Source organism: Miniopterus schreibersii (assembly GCF_964146895.1).
Source record: "Miniopterus schreibersii genome assembly, chromosome: 2".
In the NCBI taxonomy this organism is placed as follows: Eukaryota; Metazoa; Chordata; class Mammalia; order Chiroptera; family Miniopteridae; genus Miniopterus; species Miniopterus schreibersii.
In genome coordinates this window covers 132,063,520-132,083,031 of record NC_138102.1, presented here as the reverse complement: position 1 = coordinate 132,083,031, position 19,512 = coordinate 132,063,520, and the positions used below count along the sequence as shown (strand labels likewise).

At 41.2% G+C, this 19,512-nt stretch overlaps 1 protein-coding gene across 5 annotated transcripts in view; it reads left to right on the top strand.

The window, feature by feature from the left end:
- The window catches only part of TBC1D30 (TBC1 domain family member 30), a 66,305-nt gene that overhangs the window by 32,919 nt on the left and 13,874 nt on the right, over positions 1–19,512 (top strand). For all 5 annotated transcript variants that reach the window (XM_081130732.1, XM_081130734.1, XM_081130736.1 and 2 more), the window contains 6 exons: positions 913–978; positions 3,101–3,226; positions 4,869–5,054; positions 10,807–10,975; positions 12,956–13,124; positions 16,442–16,547. In XM_081130732.1, coding sequence (XP_080986858.1) covers positions 913–978; positions 3,101–3,226; positions 4,869–5,054; positions 10,807–10,975; positions 12,956–13,124; positions 16,442–16,547 — 822 coding nt within the window. The remainder of the gene's footprint in view (positions 1–912; positions 979–3,100; positions 3,227–4,868; positions 5,055–10,806; positions 10,976–12,955; positions 13,125–16,441; positions 16,548–19,512) is intronic.

The window sequence follows — 19,512 nt, the reverse complement described above, 5'->3', positions numbered from 1 at the left end:
GATGTCCCTTTTTCTCCCCAATGACCCGTTCCACCCCATCCCATCCCCCTCCCCAGTCCCTCTCCCCACCATTGTCCATGTCCTTGGGTTGTGCATATAAGCATATAAATTCTTTAGTTACTCTCTCCCACTCCACCCACCCACCCTCCTCCATCCCTCCAGCAGGTAACTTTAGTTTCAATTTTGATAATACTCTTTTTTTTGGAGTATCTACAGGGTATATACTGACATGTATTTCAAAGTGGGAAAACTTTGATAAGCATAAGAACAAAAGTCAGTTTAAAATATAGATAAAATAACTTGTGAAGCTACAAGTGGCTTGGGTTTATATTTGCCATGAAGATTTTTGTACTTTTTTTTATTAAAAAAAAAAAGGTTTTATTGATTTCAGAGAGAGGAAGGGAGCGAGAGAGAGATAGAGACATCAATGATGAGAGACAGTCATTAATCAGCTGCCTCCTGCATGCCCTCCACAGAGGATCAAGCCAGCAACCTAGGCATGTGCCCTGACCAGGAATTGAACCATGACCTCCTGGTTCATAGGTCGATGCTCAATTACTGAGCCACACCAGCCAGACAGCACTTTCTATTAATTGTGCAAGTGTGAAAAAAATTTACAAAACCAAACATCTATTATTCTAAATCCATAATACATGTTTTGGTTTCTGAACCAGTGCTTCCCAATTATTGTGTGTGGACTGCAAATGGATCAGAGGTGTGTTAAGGATGCCCAAGGTGGGGCTTGGGGCAGTCATAGTCCTCAGACCAGTCATATCCAGCTGAAAGAAGCTTTGTTACCCCAGTGTGCTGTGCAAATTTTATACTCTATAGAAGTCAAGATGGAAAAAAGGTTGAAAGGTGCTTATCCAGGTCAATATTATCACTTTGCCAATATTTCTTCTCTGTTCCTAGTGGTATGATGCTCTCAAGGCCGTTGCCAGACTATCAACAGGAATACCAAAGGAATGGAGGAGAAAGGTAAGAAGGATCTGTAGGCTAAAATACAAAAGGGCCATCACTCTGTCCCTCTTTAAAGTCTCTGGAATGTCAAAAATGATATTCTAGATTTAGTAATTTTAAATATGTCCCCTTTCATTATTCATTTATTCAGTAAGTCTTTATTGATTATTCTGTGCTAGGTACTGTCCTAAATACTGGGGATATAGCAGTGGAAAAAAAAAACCAAACCAAAATGTTTGCCGTTATGGAGCTTACAATGAATAAAATATAAAGTACATCAGATGGTGATAGGTGCCATGGATTAACATAAAGCAGATAAATGAAAGTGTGGGGAAGTGGAGATAAGGAGGTAGAATTTTAAATAGCAAAGTGACATTTGAATAGGGCCGTGCAGGAGGTGAACCGTGGGCCATGCAGGTACCCTGGGGGAATAGTACTCTAGAGAGCACTCTGGTGGGAGCATCACAGGAGTATAGAAGCAAAAGCAAGAGGACAGGGCAGCTGAAGCACAGTGAAAAACGGGAAAGCAATAGGAGAGAGTGGATCAGAGAGGTAATGTGATGAGGTTCGGGGGATGGCAGATCATGTGGGGCCTTGTAGGCCATAGTGGGACTTTGCCTGGTGTGAGATGGGAGGTGTTGGGTAGTTTTGAGCAGGGTAGTTACACGATACACTTATGGATATATTTTATTATTGTTATTTTTTATCCTCACGTGAGGATATGTTTTCCATTGCTTTTCAGAAATAGTACAAGGGAGGGAGGGAGAGGGAGAGGGAGAGAGAGAGAGACACATCAATGTGAGAGAGACTCATCGACTGGGTCCAGGGAGCGAACCTGCAACAGAAGTATGTGCCCTTGACCGGGAATCGAACCCTCAACCCTTCAGTGTGCAGGCTGATGCTGTAACCATTAAGCCACACCGACCAGGGCAATACAACTTACATTTTAAATGGACCACTCTGGCTTCTCACTTGGGAGTATGAGGGACAAAGACAGAAGTGGGAGACCAGTGGAAGGCTTGCAGTAATTTAACCAAGAGATGGATCAGAGCTGTGGTAGTGGAGGTGGAGATGGGGTCAGATTCTAGATATATTTTCAAGGCTGAGTAGACATGAATTCTTATTGGATTGAATATGAGGTAATGGGGATGTCAACAGTGGCTTCATGATTTTTACTTGGGCTACCGGAAGGGGGAGAGAGTTACTATTTACTCAGATGGGAGGAGCAGATGTGTGTGTTTGTATGTATGTATGTGTAGTTGAGACGGTGGTGGATTAGATGATTGGATTTGGATCTGTTAAGGTTGAGATGCCTATTAGATATCTAAGTTAAAGATGTCAAGTGGGCATTTGGACGTGTGATTCTGATGCTTAGGAGAGAAGTCTGTATTAATCAGTGATATTCTTGCTTACTTACGTTCAAATACCAAACCTTGAAATGCTCTCTTATTATATCAATTTATAAACCTAGTCTAATACTTCTAGAATTTGAACATTGGGAGTTCCTCAAAATACACAATGAAAATGACATGAAATAAATATATCTTGCAGAAACAGCTTTTCAGGATAAGGTAAACAAAGGTATAGAAATATCCAGTGACTCTTTTAAAAAAGTTATTCATTATGAGGACTCATCTGTCATTTGTGTGTGTGTGTGTGTGTGTGTGTGTGTGTGAGAGAGAGAGAGAGAGAGAGAGAGAAGGATGATTTAAAATCAGACCACTTCGTGGTGAGAAAAGGCCTATTCTCCATGAATGCCAGGTGGCTATTACTCAAGCTTGGAGAGCAATTCAGAGCCAAGTATAACAAGCTCATAACATAGTGTAGCTAATCCAATGAGCTGAAATAGAATTTGGAAAAAAAATTTTTTTTTGTTTTCTTAACAGTATCCCCAATGTCAGGATCATTGCTTGGCACATAGTAGGAACTCAACAAGCATTAACTGAAAGAATACATGAAAGGCCCCCTAGTTGGTGCAATTCAGTATAGTACACATTTTAATGAGGCTCTCCTGGGTTTCTATATGTGGGCTATATCTGATCTAGGAACATTCCTGTTTTCTTGTTGGATGTAATTACTATTTCTAATAAAGGTTAAATTATGTGTTTTACTTTAGCATTCTTCTTTATTAATATTTTAGGTTTGGTTGACCTTGGCAGATCATTATTTGCACAGTATAGCCATTGACTGGGACAAAACCATGCGCTTCACTTTCAATGAAAGGAGTAATCCTGATGATGACTCAATGGGAATTCAGATAGTCAAGGTAATGCCCTGAGCTTGGTCCATGTCCTAACTTAGAAGGAAGATTCTAAGAGTCAGATGTTTCCTGCATAGAGCATCAAGCTTTATGGTCTGAATGTCTGTATATTTTCTGCTTCCTCATTAGTTAATAACTTTTTAATGAAGAATTTTGACTATACCTTGTCTTCAGAAATTTGTATGTTGCCTGTGAGAAGAAAATGTTTCCATTCACATTCAACCTATTTGCTCACATAGAGAAGATTGATTGAAAATCTTTTTTTTTTTTTTTAGCATTGGTCAGTGCTGTAAACTGGATTTTTACATAAAAGTCATTGAGAAATTTAAAGTTAAGGATATTCCATATTAGAATAATTGGGCTGTTATTAGAGTCTGATCGTTTCTCAGCTGTCAGTTTATGAATGTAATTAGATTGACTGGTGGGTCTACTTTAAACCAGATGGTTAAGGGTTCAAGCCAGCTGTGGAGGCACCTGTGGTTTGCCTACCTAGATTATTACAGTTGTTTAGAGCCTGGTGCCAAAAGCCAAGGATGCTGATTTGATTTGATCTCACTGTTATTCTCTTACATAAGCCTGTAGCACACGGTTTTTTATTTTATATGAGTATATTAAAGTGTCACGTGAAGCTGAAGCTATTAAAGGAAAGTTGTTTCATCTAAATTTTGGCCACCACAAGATGGCTAATGTTTTGGCAGATTTGAAGAAAATGGTTTTGTTTTTTTTTTTTAGAAGGAAGTGCTAACTAAAAGGAGCTACTTTCTGATCTAATTTGGTCTGTTTCAGACAAATGCTAAAAAAATATTATGAATTTTATGTTGTATGCTTGAAAAACCTTTGCATTTTCACTTTTAGAATGTGTTTCTCAGAGATGAAGTATTGCATATTTGAATTTTTTTTCTGTTTAAATTGTAAATTAAGGCAATGCACATTTTATAACAACTGTGTTATTAAGAGGACCTTTTATTTTATCATTGAAGTGAATACTGTGTCAGTAAAATGACATCAGCACCTGAAAGTCATAGTCTCTGCTTGGTAATAAAATTATAGATATTGCCCTGATTAAGTATTAAATTTTTGTCCGTTTTACACAAACTTATAAAGCAATTTGGATGAAATAATTTTCCTGTTTTGGACAGAATAATTTTTCTGCCTCTCTACAATACAAGTTGCATATTTTGCTATTTTTATTTTGCTCCTTAATACTATTTGGAGTTTTGATAGTTAAATAAACATTAATCATTTTTTGTAGAAAGAAATAATGTTGGCATCTATCATATATATGTTGAAATGATTTGTTTTATCTGAGGCATATTATTAAATAAGCTGTCAATTTATATGGAATTATAATGTAATTTTTGATAACCCTGAGTCCCTGTTTGTGTTAATTCTGGAAACACTTTAATTATAAAATTTGTCTCACTATAATTCCTATCAAAAATGTCGTAGCATATTAGAAAACATTATAAAAAAGAAACGGAAAAAAATTTGTTTTGGCCCCTGTCTATAAGTTGCATATAAAAAGTACAGTTCCTGTTGATAATCTATTTAATGCTAAGGCAAAGAAATAACTACAGGTTTGTTGTTGTTTTTGAGAAAGAGCATAAGGAGTGATTTAAAAAAAAAAAATGCTTCCCTCTTCTTTTAGGATCTTCACCGCACAGGCTGCAGCTCTTACTGCGGCCAGGAGGCTGAGCAGGACAGGGTTGTGTTGAAGCGGGTCCTGCTGGCCTACGCCCGATGGAACAAGAATGTTGGGTACTGCCAAGGCTTTAACATCCTGGCCGCGCTAATTCTAGAAGTGGTGGAAGGCAATGAAGGGGACGCTCTGAAGGTGAGTATTAGCCCCGAAGCAGGCAACTGAAATTCTTCAGAGAGTGAAATATCTTAACTATTATCGCTCTTCCCTGATAACCACTCCTTCAAGGCGTTTGCCACACCTTGGCCATTACCATGACACTGTTCTCCCTAGGTTCAAGCCAGGTCCAGCGACAGGCTCATGCAGCTCCCAAATGTGAAGAGAATGATTACGTTTTTTAGTTTCACTTACAAGAGATTCTATTTTTCAAGCAAGTTAAATGTTAATTATATTAATATTTTTCATGGCATAACAAATTAGCTGCTTAAAATAGCAAACACGTATTACCTCACAGTTTCTTTAAGTCAGGAGTCTGGGCATGGCTTAGCTGGCTCAGAGTCCCGTGATTGTGGCGTTCAAACTGTTGGCCGGGGCTGTGGTCTCATCTGAAGGCTCCACTAGGTGGGGGCATTCTCTTCCAAGTTCATTCACGTGGTTGTTGGCAAGCTTTAATTCCTCACAGGTCTTGGACTGAGGGCCTTGCTGGCAATTGGTCAGAGGCCTTTTTTAGTTCCATGCCATGTGGGGCTCTCTACCGTATAACATTGTGGTTGGTATCCCTTAGTGAGCAAGAGAGTAAAAGAGAGTGAGCAAGACAGGGTATTAAGGTACAGATTTGTAGCCTAATATCAGAAGCCACATTTCATCATTTTTACCATATTCTGTTCATTAGGAGCCTGTCACTAGGTCCAGCTCATATTCCAGGGGAAGGGCTTATACAAGGGTGTGACTGTCAGGAGGTGGGAACCCTTGGGGTCATGTTAGAAACTGCTTACTCCACCAGTTATGCTTAATTCTGGTTGGATCTTATCAAGTGGCTTTATTCTTTCATATCTGGGGTGAGGTATGGAGGAGGCAGGCTGAGAGTAAATGTCTATGATGGGAGCTGTTTGCTTGGAGACAGGTTGTGGAAGTGAATTATATTTATTATCTTTAAATCTTTGATGCCTAGGGTCTTTACTAGTAAAAAAAAAAATTCTGGAAACACTTTGAGATGGGACACTAGCAATTTAAGCAGGTAGGTCTGAATGTGATTCAGTGAGTCACCAGATACAGTCTTCAGGAGGAAGGAAGCATTTCTCAGGTGGAGGATGACCGCTGCTTTATTTGCTTGGGACAGTATGGGGTTGCTCATTCATATTTGAATCCTCAGATGGCTGTTGATTAGGATGCTTTGCTATGGATGGAATGGATACTTAGTCTTTGTATTCAAGAGCGCCTCCTCCCCATTCCTGTTCTTTGTTTGACCGTGGTGAACAGCTTAGTGATATTCTTAATCACTAACTAATGTGATATGGAAAAATAAGCAAATGTTCTTCCTGGTTTTATACCCGTCGTGGTGGAATTAATTACAAATCCACCCTGACGCAATCTCAATCTGTATTCACCCTCTCACTTTTTCCATTCACGTATTTAAGGGAACAGCTTTGGAACTACTTGTTCATTAAATAGGCAGGGGTGGAGGGGGAGGCAGTGACAGATCAAATACGTGACTTTAAAATGTTTTTTATTAAGAAGCGATCTTGTTTACTCATTCTATCAGCTTTAATCATTTTTCCCCCCAGGTTTTATTTGTATGACTATAAAATGGGAACTGTTCTGTTGAAGAGCTGGAATAAATAATTCAGGTTAGGGGGTGGGGTGGAAAGGTTTGGGCAAAGGGATATAATACCAATCAAATCATGAAAGGACTCAGTGATAGTACTTGAAAAAGTAAAAAGTCACATAAAAAGATGGATTAGATGAAACTGAGAAACTGAATATTTATATTTCTGCCTCTAAGAAAGTGAACTTTGTGGAATGAAATGACATTGTCATTATTTAGAAATCTGGTTAGGCATTTAACATACAGAGGAAGGCTGGGTTTATGAAGAAACACTCTGATGCAAAGGAAAATATTGGGTGTCAGTGTTTTTACAACAGCTGTTTTGGTTTCTGCGTGTTGTAATTATTAGGGAAATATATAGTTTATTGAATGCAGGTTAAACCATTTCCCTTGCTTTTTTGCACTTAGTAACTATTTTGTTTTTAACTATTTGTTAAAAATTTGAAGCTCCCCTATTATTTTTTAAAATACTACATTTTTTTTTAGAGCAGTTTTAGGTTCACAGAAAATTGAAAGAAAGGTACAGAGATTTCCCATATATCCCCTGCCCCACCCTCCACATGCACAGCCTCCCCCATTATCAACATCGCTCATCAGAGTGATACATTTGTTAAATCAATAAACCTACATCAACACATTAGTTATCACCTGAAGTCCGTAGTTTATATTAGGGTTCACTCTTGGACTTGTGCATTTTGTGGTTTTAGACAAATGTATAAGGATATGTATCTATCATTATGTCATACAGAGTATTTTCACTGTGCTAAACATACTCTGTGCTCCACCTTTTCATCTCTTCCTTCCCCTCATAACCACTGATCTTTTTCCTACCTCCATAGTTTGCTTTTTCTAGAAAGTTATAGTTGGATTCATATAGTATGTAACCTTTCAGATTGGCTTCTTTCACGTAGTAATATGCATTTAAGTTCCCTCCATGCCTTTTCTTTTTTAAAACAAATTACTTAGTTTTAATTTTTATTACTATTTTTTAAAATTTTTTATTTTTTTAAATATATCTTTATTGATTTCAGAGAGAGGAAAGGGGAGGGAGAGAGAGAGATAGAAACATCAATGATGAAAGAGTCATTGATCGAGCCCGCAACCCGGGCATGTGCCCTCACTGGGAATCGAACCCCGATCGCCTGGATTCTAGGTCGATGCTCAACCGCTGAGCCACACCCGGCCGGGCTACTTAGTTTTTAAAAAAAATATGTTTTTATTGATTTCAGAGAGAGGAAGGGAGAGGGAGAGAGAGAAACATCATTGATCGGCTGCCTCCGGCATGCCCCCTACTGGGGATCGAGCCAGAAACAGGCATGTGCTCTGACTGGGAATCAAACCATGTCCTTCTGGTTCATGGGTTGATGCTCAACTACCTAGACGCACTGGCCAGGCCCCTCCATGTCTTTTCATGGCTTGATAGCTTAAATCTTTTCAGCACTGAATAATATTCCATTGTCTGGACCTACTGGAGGGCAGCTTGGTTGCTTCTAAGTCTTGGCAGTCATAAATAAAGCTGCTATAAACATCTGCATGCAGGTTTTTCTGTAGATATAAGTTTTCAACTCCTTTGGGTAAATCCCAAGGAATGCAACTGTTGGATTGTATGGTAAAAGTATGTTTAGCTTGGTAAGAAACCACCAGACTGTCCTCTAAAGTGACTACCATTTTGTATTCCTATTAGCAATAGCTGAGAGCTCCCGTTGTTCCACATCCTTGGCAGCATTTGGTGTTGTCAGCATTTCAGATTTTGGCCATTCTAATAGATGTGTAGTGCTATCTCATTGTTTTAATTTGACTTTCCCTGATGACTGTGAGGTGCAGCATCTTTTCATGTGCTTATTTGCTGTTTATTTTCTTTGGTGAGGCCTCTGTTAAGGTCTTTGGTCCATTTTTTAATGGAGTTATTTTCTCTCTCTTTTTTAAAGCTTGTTTTCTTATTATTGAGTTTTAAAAGTTCTTAATATGTTTTAGATGACAGTCCTTTATCAGGTGTATCTTTTGGAAGTGCTTTCTCCCAGACTGTGGCTTCTCTTCTAATTCACTTGACACTGTCTTTTACAGAGCAGCAGTTTTTAATTTTAATGTAATCTAGATTATTAGTATTTCCTGCATGGATTGTGCCTTTGGTGTTGTATCTAAAAAGTCATTCCCATACCCAGGGTCATCTAGACTATATCGTCTAGAAATTTTATAGTATTGCATTTTATGTTTAGGTCTATGATCTCTCTTGAGTCAGTTTTTGTGAAGGGTGTAAGGTTTGTGTGTAGATTCATTTTTTTTGTGTATTTGGATGTCCTGTTATTCAGCACCATTTGTTGAAGAGACTATCTTTGCTCTATTGCCATTATTATTTCTTCTTTTTTTTTTTTTTTTTTAAAAAGATGTAATTTTTGGTCTTTGAAATATAGTAGTGGGTTGAGTGACAATGCTGACATGACACATAGCTGGCTCTTATGTCTTACATCAGACTCGGAGATGCCTTTGGGTAGAGAATTTCATTACTATGAGAATTGGTAATTTCTGTGTGTGTGTGTATGTGTAATTTTGAAGGATCATCATTTCTTCATAAAAACTTAAATAGCCCTGGCCGGTGTGGCTAAGTGGCTAGAGCATCTCCGCACTGAAGGGTCTCAGGTTCAATTCCCAGTCAGGGCACGTACCTGGGTTTCAGGTTCGTTCCCCAGCCCTGGATCAGGGCACACGCAGGAGGCAACCAATCGATGTGTCTCTCTTACATCAATGTTTCTATCTCTCTTTCCTTCTCTCTCTCCACCCCCCCCCCCCCGACTTTATCTAAAAGCAATGGAAAAATATCCTCAAAGTGAGGATTTAAAAAAAACTTAAATATTTTTCTTGGCCTTATATAACCTATCCTAGATGAAAAGTGCAATAATAGACTGTTACCTTTAAATTTTGCCTTCATGATCTGGTAGATCCCTCCTCTTCTTACCCATAGCATACGAAGTCTCTCCCAGGGCACTGTATCTGCTGGAAACCTGCTGTCCCACCTCACCTGGCCTGGGCTCTCCAGGACCTCCTCCCTAGACAGATTGAACATGCTCTTTTTATTGCTAAGCTCCCGTTTCCAGAGTGACAATACATTTACCTGGTGAATTCTGTGTCTACATAAGCAGGCTAACGCAGCTCCCTGGGCCTTCCCTCTTCTATAATAAAAGCCTCAGAGGGGCCTTCTTGAGAATGTGTCCCCGCCGTTATTGACTTAGTCAAAACTATGACCCTAAAAGTAGAAATTATAGGCCAGGGCTGAGTGAAAAAAATGGGCCTTTGGTAGGTCTAGGAAATAATTTTGGGGGGAAATTGGGTTTTGCTATGTAATGAAAATCAAAATGTGAGCCAGCTACTTTCCACCAACATATAGGGCCAGCTATGATTTTGTTCTTAATTTTTGTTTTCTTGTGCTCTGGGGAATGAGCGGGTCTTCCAGTGGGGAGGGCATTCGCAGAGCATGCATGCTGACAGGATGGACCAGAGATTGACATGTAGAACTTGTGTGTGTTTTGCGGGGCCATTCTAGTGGTTCTTGACATCTTAGAAAAGGTAACACAAATAGAAAAGAATGACAATAGTAATTCAAAGAACTTAAGAGACAATCTTATGGAAGAAATCCAGATTTTGAAAGTGCCATTTGTTCAAACAAAACCTCATTGCCTTCTCCCAGGAATGGAAAGTGGACAAAAAGCCACCATCAGTTGTTCTAATAACCCAGGTTGATGGTAAGTGAATCCTGAGACCGGCTTCAGGGTATTTTGTGATGGGCCAGCTCTTGTTTTTCATAGTAAGGTTGTAAAACTACAGACAGCAAGGAGCCAATGTTGAGATTCCTGCTGGCTGCTGCTGAAGCTTGTGCTCCATCACTTACTTTCAGAGTAAGGCTGAGGGTTGTGTAATTACAGTTACTTACGGATGGACGTAGGTCTTGCAGCAGACTGTGGGTCTGAGCTGCTTTGGTAACTTAGATAATGATCCCACCCACTCTTTACCCAGAGTGGAGATGAGCCTTGAAAATCCAGAACATTTTGTACTGACACAGTTAAATGGTAGTGTGCTTTGGCTAACTACATTTTACCATTTGAATGTGTTTTTTATCTTTTTCTTCAGATTATGATTTACCTTATTGATAAGGTACTTCCTGAAAGCTATTTTGTCAATAATCTCCGGGCATTGTCTGTGGATATGGCTGTCTTCCGAGACCTCTTGAGACTGAAGCTCCCAGAATTATCTCAGCACCTGGATACTCTTCAGAAAACTGCAAATAAGGAGAGTGGAGGTAGTGATGATTCAGTGCTATTATACTTTCGAAAATTTTACTTCTCTGATTCCACTGTACATAAGAGCCTAAACCTTGAATGGAAATACATCTTTTCAGGTATTTCTGTTGGTGAGAGATTGATGCAATGAAATAGATTTTTAGAGAATAGAAACAAAACTAAAGAAAAACCAACATACGTCCACATGTTGTACCTTTGAATGGTCATAGAAAGTTGGTCAAGAACCTCATACTTCACCAGTACCAGATCAACCACTAAATATATTGTCTTTTAGATGAAGAATGGTGTACGTGTCTTGCCACCCAATTGTCACCAAACCTATAGGATCTTTAAAACTGAGATACAGGTACAATTTAGCACAAACTGTGGTTTTCCCTGAAGCATGGAGGTTATGGGAGAATGGAATATGTATTTTCATAAAGTTATAGGAAATAATTTGAATTGAGATGTTTAATGTTCTTTTTATTGGTTTATGCTAAGGGTTTATAGATTTACTTGAGATGAATGGGCCAGTTCTTGCTGGAGAAGGCTCTTCTGGACCTCCAGGTAGAATCTGAACCCTGGAGGAAGGTACTGGGTTGAGTAAGGTGGTGATGGAGACAGCTCTGCAACAGCTCGGAGTCACCGCTATCTAGCAGGCATCACCCAACGCTCCACACTACCTGAGCTAGTGCTGTAGTTACACCCACTGCTTGCAGTTCCCTGGCTGTGCTCAGATCAGAAAGAAGGGTCAGAAGTTTGTTGTGTTTCCTGTAAATGGTTGCCAGTTACTGACCACACATTTATTATTTTTTAATTTTTTATCTTTTAGAAATTTGTGACTTATATCACAGACAGAGATTTACTTATTTATTTTTTAAATTTATCTTTATTGTAGAAAAATATTAAATGATTTTGAAGACCTAATCTGTGATTAAAATACACTGGAAATTTTAGTGACACCTGGGTGTCTCTGAGCATTTCCCTCTAAATCATTTGCATAATCTTCTCATTTAATTTGGCTGTGCAGTATAATTATGCACCTGTGTGGATTTCATAAGGCTTCCATATAGACCAGCCTTGCCTGTCCCATAGTCAGACACACTTTGCTGGGCTTCATATTTTTTCCCAAATGCTCTGCATTTGCCTACAAGAGGTGACCTCAGATCCCAGTCTCTGAAAAAAGATGCTCCCTTTGTTCATAGGCAAGAAGGAAGAAAATGAGTGAAGGAGAACAGATCTCTTTTTGCGTATACTTGGGTAAATGCACATTCTGACTGTAATTTGGAGGGAGGATCAGTCCAAATATGTACATATTATTTTATTAAAATACTTACTTATACCATCACAGGAAATGAGAGGGAGCTCTGTGTGTTTTAGTGAATTCAGAAACTTCAAAGTGACCTGGATCCCAGATATTTAAAACTGTGTGTAGTTTAGTTCAACATATTTAAAAATTTCATGTTGTTTAATCTCTAGACATTTGGGTGTTTTCCCAGCTATCTTTCTGTAATTGATTTCTAGTTTAATTCCATTGTGGTCTGAGAATGTGTATAATTTAAAAACTAAACAAGTAATTCCTAATGAACAATTTTACTTTTATACTTTTGAATAAAAGTGGGCTTTAGGATATTTTGAATATCAGCATTTGCTTTGGAGAGACACTAAAATCCTTTCTATTTATCTCATTTTTGGTGAGGAAAACATTCTCCTTAATTTTGAGCATCCCATAATAGGTAGGACCAAATTAAGTATTAGGTTAATATTTCTGAAATATCATAAAGAATTGTGAAGTTCCTATTATTGAGATTTTTATTAAACACACCTATGTTCTTCTAGAAAAAGATAGGGGAAAAGAGGAAAGAACCAGAATTTAGCCGTGTAAACAAACCAGTCAGGAAATGGAGCATATTTGCGTGGACGTGGGAGACTGAGCGAGGGTCTTTGTATATCTTGTAAACTGTCGATTCTGAAGAAATGGAGCGTTTGCTTTGTTTCAGGTGGATACGAGCCCCCGCTCACGAACGTCTTCACCATGCAGTGGTTTCTGACTCTCTTCGCCACGTGCCTCCCTAACCACACCGTTTTAAAGATCTGGGATTCCGTCTTTTTTGAAGGTTCGGAAATCATCCTACGGGTGTCGCTGGCTATCTGGGCAAAGTTGGGAGAGTAAGTGACTTTGCTGTTCTCTTCTGTTCTGTGGTGTCGGGGCCTGGAGCAGTCTTTGGGCTCTAACGTGTAAGGCATCGGTGTTCAAAGCCTCGGAGAAGAGAGCCTTGTGAACTTTATGCTGTGGCTTCAGCCTTCAGAGATGTCAGCTGGCACGTTCTTTTTGTTGTTGTTAATCTTCACCTGAGGATATTTTTTCCATTGCTTCTTTTTAGAGAGAGCAAAAGGAAGGGGGGGGAGAGAGAGAAACATAGATGTGAGAGAGACACATTGATTGGTTGCCTCCCACATGTGCCCCCACCCGGGTCAGGGGCCAATCCTGCAACCCAGGTACGTGCCCTTGGCTGGGAACCAAACCTGAGACCCCTCAGTGTGCGGGCCAATGCTCTAACCACTTAGCCACACGGGCTGGGGCTCAGCTGGCACATTCTTCATTGCTGGGGGCAGATGGAATCTACTTTAGAGGAAGGGGGCAGGCTTTTTTAGACCTGCGATTCTCCCCCTCCTCAGCGCTCATCCCGGCTGGTTTACTTCTTGTTAGCATCTCTCTGGAAACTACTTGCGAAGAGGGAGACTTAGGTGCACGAGGGACTGTGAGGCCTGGAAAGGAGTAGGTGGATTTGTTGGTTATTACCACAATTTGGATTTTTGTTTGAATCTTTATTATTTATTTTGTTTGGCCTTTCGGGGCTGTGACGAAATTAAATGAGATAGTATGTATAAGGTGTCTAGCATGATGCTTGGTACATAGTCAGTAAAACAGTCTACGTTTTGTAAGTTCTTTGAGTTGTGAAAGTTCCTCTGGGGTGATAGTCCACTTACTGAGTAACTAGCTCATGGGATTAGAATAGTAAAGCCCTTTACTGTAGGCCCATCAGTTATAGTCACTTTGAGTTGGTTCTTAATTATGGGCAGGAGGAAAAGAAGCGATTCTGATTTTATTCCCATCTATTCATTATCTGTAGGATCAGAATTTATTCGTATGATCATCCCAGGGATGTCACATCGTTGAAATAATAATAGCTACACTTTTAAAACTGATATACATTGAGTGCTTGCAATGGACAGGCATTGCACTTTACATGTAAAATTAACTCATTTGGTACTCTCATCATCCTGTGAGGTAGATCCTATCATTATCCCCATTTTACAGATGTGGGAACTGAGGCGCAGAGAAGTTAATTGTCCACAGTCACCCGGTTAGAAGTGGAAGGGCCTGATTTTGAACCCAGGTTCTTGGCTGTGGAATCTGTGATTTTAATAATGCGAATATACTGATAATAAATGGCTACTGTTTATGCAGTTCAGGGGATATATGAATCAGACAGGTAGACTTTTAAATTTTCAGAGTCCTTTTTCATTATAATTCTACATGCTTTGAAAGTGCAACTTGTTAAGCAGAAGGAAAGGCAACGAACATACATCATACCATCAAGTGCCTGTAGTGCTGTCATTATGTTGGGCAGTTTAAGGACGTTATCTCATTCGTCCTGTCCATGGCTCTGTGAAGCAGGTGGGACTTAATCCTAGATCTTTCTGACTCAAGTGCCTGTGATCTTTCCCCACAAACTTTCCTTTGGAAAAATCATCATCAACAGCAGATAGGTAATCTCCAGTTATGCATACCTGAGTAACGTATGTGCCTTGTAGATGGTTATCCACGGGACCTCTCCTTTCCCCTTGCGTCTGCAACTTGAATGTCTTCCTCTCACACCAAGGGAACTTCTGGGTTACAGAAGTTGTAGACCACAGGCTCACATTTAGCGGCACCTCTTTTACGTGCCCTTTCTCCCCTGACCCTGTTGCTTTCGCTTGCTCCCTGGTTACCTCGTGCCTGGCCTATCTTGACGTATCTTTCCTGGTTTCCCCATCACACCCTCACTCGCCATGCCACCTCCAGGCCGACCTTGCCAAGGGCACATCTGTTCCCACATTCCCTATTCAGTGACAGTTGCCCAGAAGGGGCTCAGCTGGCAGGCGAGGCTCTTGCAGTCCTCTCTTTGCAGCTCTCTACCTGCAGCTCTCATCAGCTCTCTCCTGCTCATGTGGAGCTACTAGCAGATCCCTGGGTAGGGCCTGCTGCCATCTCCTGCATGCATGTCTTTGGAATGCTTTTTCTTCCTTGTCAACCTGGACAATATTTTCCCAAACTCATCTTCAGCATTATTTCTCTTCCTAATCCCCCAGGGTAAACTTATCTACTTTTTAAAAAAAAAATATATCTTTATTGATTTCAGACAGAGGAAAGGAGAGGGAAAGAGAGAGATAGAAACATCAATGATGAGAGAGTCATTGATCGAGCCTGCAACCCGGGCATGTGCCCTGACCAGGAATCGAACCCTGATCGCCTGGATCCCAGGTCGATGCTCAACTGCTGAGCCACGCCCGGCTGGGCAACTTATCTACTTTTTTATTGATGCCCACATGCCACTGTGTATTTTTGTAATAACACCTCAGCAGTTCATCTCATTTATTTATCTACCTGATTGTGGCAATGAGATTTGAGCAGCACTCCAGAGCCTGAAGTTTGTCCATCATCTTATTTTGGGGGGGATGGCTCTATGAAAATCCCCCAACATTAGCGTATGTCATAGTATATCTCTTGTGGTTGGTGGGCAAGTAGAGTCATCTTACTACACAGAGGACATCATAGCTCTTTGTGTTGGATGACTCCTTTTCTTTGCCCTTGAGGATTAAAGTCTTCCCTGCCTCACAGGTTGCCAAGGAACAGATTCTTTACTTACATGTAGAACCAAATGCAAGAAGCAGGCTGCAATCTCCAGCTAGCAGCAGTGCCCTGAGAAGAACTGAAAAAACTCTGCCCGTGAAAACATCCTGTGGACTGATGAAATATGCAGATAAAGTTCTAGCATTTCTCATCTTTTATTTCCACTGTGGTTTGGTTTCAGTCTGTCCATGATACCACAGCCTGTAGATTAACAGCAACTGATTTCCTACTGGGAATAATCATTCTTCAAACCTAACTTCATGGTTATGATTTCTCATCAGTGGTGGGTATTCTGATGTAAAAAACGTGTCACATGGAAGCAATAAAGGTAGGGCTTTGAGACTGGGAGGCTGTGTAGGAAAGACAGGGACTCATCCAGTAATAAGTACCTGTAAGTTGCCTTTGGTATTTTTTCTCTGTATACAGCAGGCTGTATTGTGAGTGTGTCCCAGGATTTTGACTTTTGTTGATTGCTAATGTGATTGATTTGATGGCAAGAGGCAACATATCCTATCATACCTGGAACGTGTACCTGATAGACGGCATGGGTGTCCTAAACAAATCCTTGTTCTGTCCTTTCTGCTTCTAGGCAGATAGAATGCTGTGAAACAGCAGATGAATTCTACAGCACCATGGGGCGCCTTACCCAGGAGATGCTGGAGAATGATCTTCTGGAAAGCCATGAGCTCATGCAGGTGAGTGGCCACGGCCCGGCCTTGGCTCGGGGTCCCCGGAGTCCCCTGTCTCTCTCTCTTCTACCGTCGTATGTTCAAGGCCGGCCTCCTTGTGAAAGTTCCAGTTCAGATGCCGTCTCCTTTATGAAGCATTCTCCGGCAGTCTCAGCTAAAACCATCTCCCAGCTCTTTGAGTCACCACAACATTTTTCTTTGTACCTCCCTGGTGAGCATTCATCTCTCCTTTGAGTTGAGTCTGTGTCTGTTTTCCTCGGTGTCCTTGAGGACAGGGACTGTGCTTTGCTCCTAATACGTAGCAGTTTGCCTTTTCCTAGAGGTGCTCCATACATTTATTAATTCATTAAGCAAATATCTATTGAAAGTCTGTGATTAATATTCTGCCTTCTCTTCTTCAGTAAATGTTTGCTGAATTAAACAGCCTTCAGAGATGATGTCCCTCCTTCCCGATTCCCTCTGCTCTAATACAGTCAGCATCTTGCTGCCAGAGTAATAGCCTACACTTACGGCTTTGGCCGTTTCGTTGTTACTCAGAAACCTTCAGTGCTTCCTTGTTATTAACTGTAGTAAATGCAATGCTTCAGCCTTGTCCTCGAGGTTCTGGATTAACTTCTGCAAAGATTTATGGAACATCTCTACGTGTCAGAAGTCTTCCTTGAAGACAGCAGTTGGTCAGGCTCTGTGTGTGCGTGTGCGTGTGTATGTGCGTGCACGTGCGCATATACATGGGTGCGCACACATACAGGTGTGCGTGCGTGTGCGTGTGTTGGAGGCAGTGGTGTAGAGCGGAGAGGCAGTTCCTGCTGGAGGGCGGGGAGAGCAGAAGCCTGGCAGTGGAAACCCTTACGGTGTGTGAAGGGAACCGTAAGAGTTTGGTATTCAGGGGTGGGATGCAGAAGACCACAGCCCGTGGTAAGTAGCTTGGCTTTCATCTTTTAGGTCGGGGGTTGTGAAACGTGCTTGCTGGAGTTCTAGGGCTTTGTGGAGCCTTTGGAAAGGGGAGAAGAAGAACTGTGGACCTGAAAGGTTTCAAGGAGAGGAGGGAAATGGTCTGAGTTGCTGCTTGTGTCGACCACACGGGCAGCTCTGTGAAGGGTGGACCTGACAGGGCCAAGCATGGTGGCGGGAAGAGGCCCGTGAGGGGCAGTGACAGGTAGAAACAAAGGTAGAAGAGAGACAATACTTAGAAGGTAAGTTGATAGGACTTGGCCGCAGAAAATGGATGTGGTGTGATGAAGGAAGGAAGGGAGGGAGGGAGGGAGGGAGGGAGGGAGGGAGGGAGGGAGGGAGGGAGGGAGGGAGGGAGGGAGGGACAAGGGAAACCCACGCATTTCTGGCTTAGGAAGAGGAGGGTAAGTTTATCAGGGGAGGAAGAAGAGCCAGCTTTCAGACAGGCTGCCTTGGAGGTGCCCTTTGGCTGCCCTGTTACTCACTAATCCAGAGGTATTCCCGGCCACTTCACAACCAGAACCTGTTACACTGGTCGCAGCTCTGTCCCCACCCCGCCCTGGGAGTCCATGCCCATTCCTGGGGGAGGCTGTGCTTCCCTCTCACACTGTCTGTGAAAATCCTACCCACCCACTGGGTCCTACGCAGTCTATTTCCTCTCCCTTTCCACACGGCCTCTGCTACCTCAGCCCTCGTCAGCGATGCCTCCTCCATACCCCTTCAGCGTTTAAGATTTTCAGTAATTGATTTATTGCTAGTACAGATTATGTGAAATTGTTTGGTGTACTTCAAACGTGTTCATCTTATTTGTCTAATGAAGTAGGAAGCTCCGTGATAGGGGCCTCGTACTGTTCTGCGTCCCCCAAGCATCTCGCGCGGTTCTAAGAATACGCCTGGCTGCTCAGTGAGCGCACAGGGTCATAGCACGTTAGAACTTGAGGCAGTGGCTTTCAAGCTTGACTGTGTATAAGGAACACCTCAGGAGTGCATTAAAATTCAGGTGTTTGCTCCAGGGTGTTTCTGATGCTGATGGGCTTTAAAAAATACGTAGAGAAACTCTGGCTTAAAAGAAGCTTACATATGAACTTTACAGAGAGGAAACTGAGACTTGGAGAGCCAGCATCTTGCCAGTTTCTTAGGTTGTCTAGTGGCAGACCCAGGACTGGATCCCAAGACCCCGACTCCTGGCCCAGTGAAATTTCCCACCACCCTACGCGCCGCTTACACCTTATTAGAAAAATGTCTTTCTAAAGCTGAAATCCTCCTTAGAAGATCAAGGCAACATTTTATTTCACTTAAAGTCCAGACATTGCCAGAATGAATGAGATACATTGAGATACTACTGTCACTTTTGTTGTCTAGGAATTTCCAGCCTTAGGTATTAAGAGAAAAGAGAGCCCTTCATTACCCTGCTTTGAGAGAACCCTACAGGGAAAATGTAGTCTGTGGCTTGATTGACTAGGTTCCCTTTTAGTAGCTTTTTTTTTTTTTCTTTTCCCTGCCAAAGAAAACATCAGGGTGATGATAAACTGAGCCTAATTTTATACAACTTATGTTTTCATGTTTCTTGTAAAAGTATGTCAATAATGAAAAAGAAATAGAATTTCTTTTCAGTGGTGCCTAAATTTAAATGTCTATGTAAGTGTGTGTTGGGAGTTTGGATAGTAAATAGATTTGTTGGTTTTCCTTGGCATCATAGAGTATTAAGGAAAGAAATGCTGAATGTCATTTCAATCCACTCTTTTTCTGTAATTACTCTTAAAAAAAAATTAATTCTATGGCTGTGATCCTATTATGGGGCACCTTCAGCCTGTCTGCAAACCTGCGAGGGCTCCCGATGAAAAATGCAGACCTGTGTGTGAGCTCAGTGAGGAGATGGAAGGGTTCTTCCTGCTTGGCTTTCCCCATTTCTTTCAGTTCTAAGTGCCAGACACAAAGGAACCTGTATTTTTCTTCCCTGTAAATCTCAACACTTCCCCCCCCCCCCTTTTTAGCATTGGCTATTTAAAATAATTTATAG